The sequence below is a fragment of the Aquila chrysaetos genome, chromosome 5 (genome assembly GCF_900496995.4).
Source record: "Aquila chrysaetos chrysaetos chromosome 5, bAquChr1.4, whole genome shotgun sequence".
Taxonomy (NCBI): Eukaryota; Metazoa; Chordata; class Aves; order Accipitriformes; family Accipitridae; genus Aquila; species Aquila chrysaetos.
Window position 1 is genome coordinate 16,906,248 of NC_044008.1, and position 9,283 is coordinate 16,915,530.

At 40.9% G+C, this 9,283-nt stretch overlaps 1 protein-coding gene across 1 annotated transcript in view; it reads left to right on the forward strand.

Annotated features, from left to right (window-relative positions):
• The window catches only part of LOC115342322 (sucrase-isomaltase, intestinal-like), a 35,715-nt gene extending 26,685 nt beyond the window's left edge, over positions 1 to 9,030 (forward strand). The window contains 5 exon segments of the mRNA XM_041123989.1: positions 58 to 188; positions 1,011 to 1,099; positions 1,491 to 1,540; positions 5,967 to 6,125; positions 8,971 to 9,030. Coding sequence (XP_040979923.1) covers positions 58 to 188; positions 1,011 to 1,099; positions 1,491 to 1,540; positions 5,967 to 6,125; positions 8,971 to 9,030 — 489 coding nt within the window.
• The last annotated feature ends 253 nt before the right edge of the window (positions 9,031 to 9,283 follow it).

Below are 9,283 nucleotides of genomic sequence, written 5' to 3' on the forward strand. Positions count from 1 at the left end.
CCACAATGTATAGTGCCCAGATTTGTGCTTTTTTAACTGCGTTAATTTTTGCGGTAGGGTGATAAAGTGCCAAGTACCTGGAACAAGAACTATGCTACTGTGGCTGCCCCATTGAGCAAGATCCCTCTGTTCATCCGTGGAGGCTACATCCTGCCAGAACAGGCACCAGCCACAACCACTACTAAGAGGTAATGTCATTTATGTCCGTCACCAAACAACCACGGTGCAGGTCAGACCCAAAGATAGCCAAAAAAGCAATCAAAAGAAAGTGCAGAAGAGAGGCTATCTGCAGCTTCCAGCTGCCATCCCAGGTGATAAGCACAGTATTTTTATCCCACTATTCGCTCCATTGCATTAGGAGAAGTCACCCCAGAGATGACCCACGTCATCGTTTGCACAGCTGAAACCTACTCCTGGCTCTGTAGTTAGGCTCAGAAAAGCTTTTGCACCTCCTACTGCCATGCTGACCTGCTGTCAGCCATTCAAAGTAAACATATGCAAGGGGAAAATGCAAAACTCTTCTCCTTGGATGAATTTATCAAATGCCATGAGCAAGGTGGAAAAGCTCAAATCTCTTTTGAGGAAAATGATTTCCCTATGCCAATGGGTAACATACTGGTCTCAAGTCTGAACCATGCTCAGAAGCTGACGTGAGTAGGGAAGGAAGGGAACAGCACTGTGCAGCAACCAATCCAAACCATAGTAAGGTAGCACTGGTTGCCTCCCAGACTGCCCAGTTATCATACATTAAGGCCACTAAAGAAGGGGAAACTTGTCCACACAAGCACCCAAAAGGTGGGAATTTTACACTTCAGTGGGACAAGGCAAGGCAAAGTTTTTGTCATCATTTCAGGAGCCCTTTTGGTGAGCATGGTTGTCATTCTTCTGTCGTGGCCTTTTTTGTAACCTTAAAATTTGAGTTAATTGTGTTCAGAAGTTTTTGTGAAGTAACTTGGAAGGGACAGTGCCCAGAAGTTTGTACTGACGCTTCTCAACGTGTTTGTCAACAGCCGTCTGAACCCATTTGGGCTCATTATTGCCCTGGATGAACAAGGAGAAGCTTCTGGGTCTCTCTTCTGGGATGATGGTGATTCAATCGGTAAGCCTGGTCCCCTGCTGTGAAGCAGTGTCTGTATACAGGGCCCTCCTCAGGCTGCCTTTTCAGTGGTATAAGGGCACTGACTCCTGCTGGAAATAGCTGGAGAACTGACCCTAAGTTGAACTTGAACAGGGGTGAAAAGTAGATTGCTCTTGAAGTCGGCGTTTTTCATATGAGAAAGGTGTGACACTGGGAACCGATGGTCTGCTAGAGAGGGCAGTCACTCATGTTGTGTTCCCCTGAGATCACCCTAAGAAGACTAGAGGAAGAGATTAAATAGCCCACAAGTCATCTTAGTCTAAAGTTAGCCACTCGCTACAATTAAAGTGAACTGTTTATGGGTTTTGCTCCCTGTTTTGATACCAATCCTCCTCGCTCTGTGTTTTGACAGGTACTATTGAAAAGGAGAACTACTTCTTGGCTAAATATACATACAGCAAAGTAAGTAGCAACATACAAGATACCTACATACATACAGGTAGCTGTATTTTAGTGTAGCCATTGTAAGGTGCTGATGCCTAACTTCTCTCTGGAAAGCTTTTTTCTTATAGCTCAGCCTTTAAACCCGGTAAGCTACCCAATGCTTTCATTTACAGACAGCTACAAAATAATCCAACTATGATGCTGCAGTTTTGTGTTTGCTTCATTGGGTATCATAGTGACACATCATTAATGTCCCTGCTGTGATGTGAATTTGAGAATCCACTTTTTCAGCTCAGATTTTAATTTTTTTTTCTGAGTCACAGTTTCTGGGGACAAGAGATCTTTTCCTTGTCTTCCTCCTGTGAACACTTCAGTCTGATGGGTGGCAGAAGGCTTCGTTCCTCTCTTCAGGATATCCCAGCAACTTTTAAACTTTGATCACTTGAACATTTTAGTTTGTGGCCCGGAGAACTATGTAGTCTCACTTCTTTAGCTTGTGTGTCCTTGTCTGGCAGCACAGAGATTGCTCCCATGGTCGGTCTCCCATGGAGCGATTCAGCACGCTACTGGCAACCCACCGTGCTGATCAGATGCTCCATGCAGCACAGGAATAGATTAGCTCAGGGTCAGTGCACTAATGCCTTTCACACAGTGCTCACTTCTGCACAGGCACATCCTAAGAAAGCTCAGTAGAAAAACCCAACAGTCTAGGATTCAATTGAGAAAAATAATATAAAATAATTCTACTAGAAGCTCATTAAGTGTGTGATAGTAAGTTGTGGGAGTTATGGTAAAAACCCTTAACCTACTTCAATAATCTATACAGGTCATATTTCATCTACAACTCTAGCATTTGGTAAGAAATAGGATATTGTATGTAGACTGTGGCATGGTTTTGGTTGACAGCCATCTGAATATGAACTGGCAGTGTGCCCAGGTGGCCAAGAAGACCAACAGCATCCTGGCCTGTATCAGAAATAGTGTGGCCAGCAGGAGCAGGGAAATGATTTTCCCCCTGTACTCGGCACTGGTGAGGACGCACCTCGAGCGCTGTGTTCAGTTTTGGGCCCCTCACTACAGGAAAGACATTGAGGTGCTGGAGCGTGTCCAGAGAAGGGCAACGAAGCTGGTGAAGGGTCTGGAGCGCAAGTGTTATGAGGAGCGGCTGAGGGAACTGGGGCTGTTTAGCCTGGATAAAGGAGGCTGAGGGGAGACCTTAGCGCTCTCTACAACTACCTGAAAGGAGGATGTAGCCAGGTGGGTGCTGGTCTCTTCTATCAAGTAACAAGTGATAGAACAAGAGGAAACAGCCTCAGGTTGTGCCAGGGGAGGTTTAGATTGGATATTAGGAGAAATTTCTTCACCAAAATGGTTGTCAAGCATTGGAACAGGCTGCCCAGGGAAGTGGCTGAGTCACCATCCCTGGAGGTATTTAAAAGATGTGTAGATATGGCACTTAGGGACATGGTTTAGTGATGGACTTGGCAGTGTTAGGTTAACGGTTGGACTTGATGATCTTAAAGGAGTTTTCCAACCTAAATGATTCTATGATTCTATGATTTTCACACTGTGAATTCCTAAAAGCCCCAAAGTAGCCTACAGAAAATATTCAAAAGAATAAAATTGTGTTAACCCCTATTGTGATATTGCTCTTAGAATGTATGTCTTCCAGGAGCAAGAGCAAACCAGGGTAAGCTGATGTGTTTTATTATGTAGTCTTGTACATTCGTGAGATATTTTCCTGGAACTAATACCACATGTCTAGACTTTAAATTTAATTTTTAATATATTTTCTGCTTGATTTACCAAGAAAAAAGATTTTCTTCTTTGAAAAAAAGATATTTCAACAGCAAAAAGGAAGAAAAATCACTTTGGCTTTCTGTAGTCTGTGTATAGTAATTTATTGCAGGAAGGCTACAGAAAAACAATATCCAGTTTTGTATTAAGTTCTGATCTGTGCAAATTAGATTGTTGATTCACTGGCACTTCCATTTCTCATTGCTCATATTTGACTTCTGCCTGTAAATCCATGACTGAAGTCCCTATCTGCATTCCAATAATTTCTAATGTTGATTTTTTATTATGTGTTTATAAAGAAAACAATCCATCTCAAATAACAAATTGTAGAGGTATGGGAAATGTATGAAAGTCTTGGTATTTGTTACACATTTCTATATTCTTAAAAAACTGTGGATGAATAATTTAATCACACATAGTTTTAGGAGAATACAGAAGTTTTGTTCCCAAAGAGATTTACTGATAAAGTCTGACATCATAGCATTTACTCTGAACCCAACACAGAGTGTTAAGCAAGTAACAGCTACAGATTAGGCCCTTCTCATTTGTATTTTCATTTAAACAACACAGAAGTACAAAGAAGACTTCAAGACTAGTGCAGGCACTTAAGTCTCAGAGAACGATTCAAGCTGCCTGCTCTCTGGTACTGTCTCACTGTGGTTGGTATTTCAATTCACCTGACACCTCCATTTCGACATGCATAATGCCTAAGTGACCTAATTCAAAGTGCCCCAAGACAAAGTGCCCCATATATTAATCCTACCAGACTAGAAAAATACGTGAGGGAGATGTATAAGGTCTGCTGTACTTCAGGGCTGAGCAGGGAGAGCCATAAACTCTGCCTCCATCCCCAGAGGTGGCAGACAAGGCACATGTGCTCAGACGGTATCAAGTGAGCCCAGACTACCCTAAAGGGATGGTGACGGGAAGGCTTGCCCAAGGAAACAGGAGCTTCTGAAAGGATACACTAGCCACTAGGTAAATGAATAGCTTGAAAGCAAGTTCCTCCTAAAACTGGTCCAATTTTCAGGGGGAAAATGTGGGGGGAAGAAAAGGTGAAGTTCATAGGACCAGAGCAAGACAGTATGAAAGAAAAATCATGACTCTGCTGCTCAGAAGTGCAGGAGGAATTCCTTCTGGCCTCGGATCCAGGACTTCCTTTTGCTTTGCTTTTATGGGGCTTTGAGTGATATCTGTAAGTTCCCTCCCTCTGATGAGAACTCAGGATGTTCCTGGGCAATTGCTTTAACCGCTAGATGCTTGGGGAGAAGAGGGTCACTCATTCCCCTGGACCATCACCTCCCTGTCTCCCCAAGACCTTCAGTTCTAGACCTTGTTCAGAGGGACAATGGTGTCTACTGCAGAGTCCTGGCTCAGGGCCTCAGAGTTTGAGCGCAACCTGATTTATTAATACAGTTGTAATCACTGAGTTCAGCATCACGCTGAGCTTACTGGGTCTATGTGGCCACCTTGAGCTAGGTCTCCTGCTTAGCCACACCTGAGACAGCAATAAATCACCACAGGGAGGTAGGTGGTCTCTCTATACCGAACCTCCCTCTATGCTGGAGCTCTGCCAATGGGGAGAAGATACCACATATAAGTACCCTAACAAATTCTCCAGAGCCTTTGAGAGGCCTCTCCCCATTTGCTCCATTATAGCCAACATGCCTTATTTAGGCAGTTTAAATCAGTGTGCTGGGGATTAGCACTTTATTTCAGGCATCTGCACTAAAAATAGCAGTCTAAGCACAGCCCTAACTTACAAATACTGTGATCTAGCTTCTGCTTTCCCCCTACCATGCACCACTGAAATAACAAAAGCTAATTTATGCAAAAGGTTCCATCACGGGTTTCTCCTTGGCATATTTTTAAAAAGTCATGATTGCATAGCAATTCATCATTTCCTGAGAAGTGTAATTCATCTTTATTTCCTTAACAACTTTGATCACATAACAAATGCAATGATTCCTCTTCATTGCTTGTATGGGAAATTACTGTCACTGGTGAACCAAATGAATTTGTTTAATGACTTTGTATGTCCCCTTGGTACATCCCTAAATATGGGATATATAGTAAATAAGACATACAACAAACAAAGCTCTGTGGACATATGGCATTCCTTCAGTGTCTTTAAAGCTGGAATGTGTACAACAGAGATTTCTAGCAGATGTGGAGATGTGGGACATAAAATAGGGGCAAAATATCTAGCAGCTAATATTTGTGGAAGATGCTAATGGTTTGAAACAGTTAGTTGTGGATGTTAATTAAATCTGCCTTAAGGTCACTAATTGAATCTCCATATCTGGATTTCGGCTTTGCATATGCCACTGTACCCTGTAAATGGGTACAAGAACCAAATTTACATTGATTACAAGTAGAAAAAACATGTCCAAGAAGATTCCAAATGAATGTTGTAAATGCTATTTTGTTTCTTACTTTGTTATTTTATAATCATACACAAAACATTTCTTATGTGAAAATTAATGTGACTGTTGTTTTTCCTTTACAATCTCAGACTTTAATGTCTACCTTGGAAGACATTCTATATGTTCATTGACAAAGATGAGACCACAATGGCAACAGCATGCAGTAAGACACTTCTAAAGAGTTGTCATGGTCCTAAAATTTTCTCTGTGGCTTTTTCCAGGGAAACATGAAGACAGAAATACTTAAAAATGGCTACCGAGGGGCCGACACTCTGAAGTACAACAAAATTACAGCTCTTGGCCTCAAACTGAGACCTCATGCTGTTGCTCTGAATGGAAGAGCCATCCATGGAGATGCTTTCTCTTATGAGCTCAGTGGGGTAAGAGCTGCACTGAGCAGTTATGAAAAACCTTAGGGGAAGGGGGACAGTCAATGAATAACAGGAACAGTTTCTCATCCACACCCCTTTATGTTTCCAAGTATAACCAGACACCAATTCTTGATACAACAGTCTGAGTTTTGGGGGGGGGCAGGCAAAGCAAAAGCAAGAGCTGTTTTAGGAAACTTTAATCTTTGCTATTACACATACGCTCTCTTTTAATTAATGTCTGCCACTTATACAAGTTTTTAAACTAATGAAATAATGAAAAGAAGATACAGCTCCACAAACTGGGAGAAATGTTAGCGGTTTTATGGGCATTATTATCATTCTGACAAAGTGAGAAATCTTGTCAAAGTTATTTATCAGCTGCTGAAAAGAAGTGGTGGAGATCTTTTCTCACAATTACTTAGTGTCCAAAAATGATTACAGCACAGCTGGCTCTAATGAGCAGCTCCCTGTCTTCAGAGGAGAGAGGGACAAATCTCTGCTGCACCTTTGTGTTCTTAAGAAAACTATCACTACAGTGAGACAACAGTTAAAGTTACAGCATCTTAAAGTGTCCAACCTCACTGTCCCAGATCAAAACGCATGACTTGCTTGTGCAGTGCTCCTCTAGGAGACACCCCAGAGAGGACAGACTGAACACACCTAATGAACAGCTGCAACAGCCTCTGTGGTCCCAATTTCCTTTTCCAAGGAGACTAGACAAAAGGAGCAACGAGTAAACTTCCTTTGCTCTGTTCACTTGTCCCGTATCTGTCACCAGCCACCAAGCTGAAGGGGGTTGCGCACACTTTGTACGAGATGTGGTACTCGCATCTCAGCACTGGTCTGCACCTAGGGAACTCCCAGTACTAACACTGAAAGATGCCACTAACTCATCTTTCAATCAAAGATAGCTGAGGCAACAAGCAATGGATGTCACATCTTATGTTACTCTACCCACTCGGCTTAATGGTTTAAGTTTATTTGTAAGCAAAGTGTGATCCCCATTATATGCACCTGGTTCTAACATTTATTTTATTGAAGGAATCTGTAAAGGAAGAAAGTTGCTGAGAATAAATTTCTGCCTTGGAGAATCGTAAAAAACTCACTTTCAGAGATGATGTCATAAATAAGTGTAATCAGTATTGCCTCAAGGGAAGAAATTGTTTAACAGCCACACTGCCTCTAAGCAAGCTGAAAGCAACATAAATGTGGCAAGGTAAAGAAAACACTCCACTGAGATGTGCTTGAAGGCACCAATCACAGAAATCCAGAATATAACTGCATACTAACAGCATCACATAAAAAGATGATCAAGAAAGACTAAAAATCTTGTCACAAAAGTATCATTTAAAATTTGATTTAAGCACAAGAGATGATCTCAGTGACTTAAGAACTACTTCAAATAACAGAGAAAAAACCACTAAGCTGCTGTGGTAGGGAAGGTCCAAAACTGCACAGAATTTACATTACTTTTAAACCAGCTAAATATATTCCTGTCTCAGTTCTAAGAGATTCAGTCAAATCTCTCCCACCATCCCTGTACAGATGTTGTAATGCCATTACCTATAATCCTCTCATGTTTGACTCTCCATTAAAAAAAAAAAAAGCACTAGCAGCTTGGGTTTAGATCTTGAAATCTTACAATCCATGTAATTAAAAAAATAACGAAAGCTAAAGGGCAAATTTGCCACTTTCTCACAGGCTTAATGAGATTACATACTGTATAATAGTTTAACAAGCACAAAGACTGTACTGTTTGAAGGGATGTAGTAGAAAGTAACTTCTACCATATTGCTTTTGCTTTACAGAAAGCAAATTTGCCTAAAAGCAGTGCTGAAGTGCGTAATTGAGCCATAGTTATTTGTATATAAAGAGAAGCAGTTTGCTTAGTAATAAGCCACTTCTTTCTCTCTGATTCATGCAGCGCTGCCCTAATCTGACATTTGTAGTATCGCAGAATCATCCTATTATTAGAAGTCTCTTATCTTTTTTTCCTCCGGAGTATCATACCCTCAGAGCCACAAGAACTGTATTGTAACTGCAGCAGGGATGTTGGAAAAGCACTTCTGTTGACCAGGCTTGTGCTGACAGCAAAATGACCTGGGCATAGGAGGGTTCTGCTTTTTCTTCGACTGGCATCTTCTGCTGGGAAGAGCAGGGAGGTTCCCAGTGTCCATGGTTCCCTATGTCCGTGCAGTAGTGCAGTCTGGAGTGGCCTTTCTGGCTGCCTGGTGCTTTTGGGTTAGTGTTTGGACGGGGTTGCAGTATTTTTGTCTGGATCTGACCCTGTATTTGAATAAAAGGCAAATTATTCAAGAAGTGGAATTCCTAGTAGTGGTAGAGAACTGTTTTTGATGAAAGATGAAAATATTACATACTTTGAAGCAGTCATCTAAGCATAGACTGTTAGAGTGATGTTAACATGAATTTGCGGGTGGGCAGAGAAATAGCTAAGAGGTGTGAATGGATATCATGCATTTTAAGAGACTATTAATTCTGAAACCTAAAGATAAAACTGGAGAAGTACTGAGAATGGAAATTATGCAAGTAGCATAAAATACATCAAATTTAACATTGAACAGAGAGAGTAGGACAGGTATTGTATTTATAATTTCATATTTAATTCATGTTATTAATTAATTTTAAACTGTTCCTGAATTTCTAAAAGGGATGTTGAATTGGGTACAGCAGTAGAAAGATGCACACTGCCATCAAGTCCGTCTTGCCTACCAGATGAGGTTAAGGGAATCATGAAGGTCTAAGCTCAAGTTTCCCTTCTTATGCTCTGTTTTGAGCTGGTCTTTTTTTAAGTTAACATAAAGTTGTTCATTATTTTTGTGTCTTTTTTTCACAGAAACTCACTTTATGGATTTCTGCCCCACTTACTCTGGAACTCAACATTATGATTTACTAGAATGGTCAGAAAACACTGACATAGTTTAGCATCCTTGGCCCTCAGATATTGATCTTACTTTGATTTTAATGTAAAAAAACATTTAGGAATTAAAACATTGCTTATGCATCTGATGATTGATCTGTTCCTATGTAGTATTTGTAACTCAGTATTCTTGAAATAAAATTTTCAATAGTAGTTAATAAGTATTACAGTAAACTGATCTGTGTTCAAAATAGCATAGAAGAAATCATCCTGGAAGTTCTTTCTCACC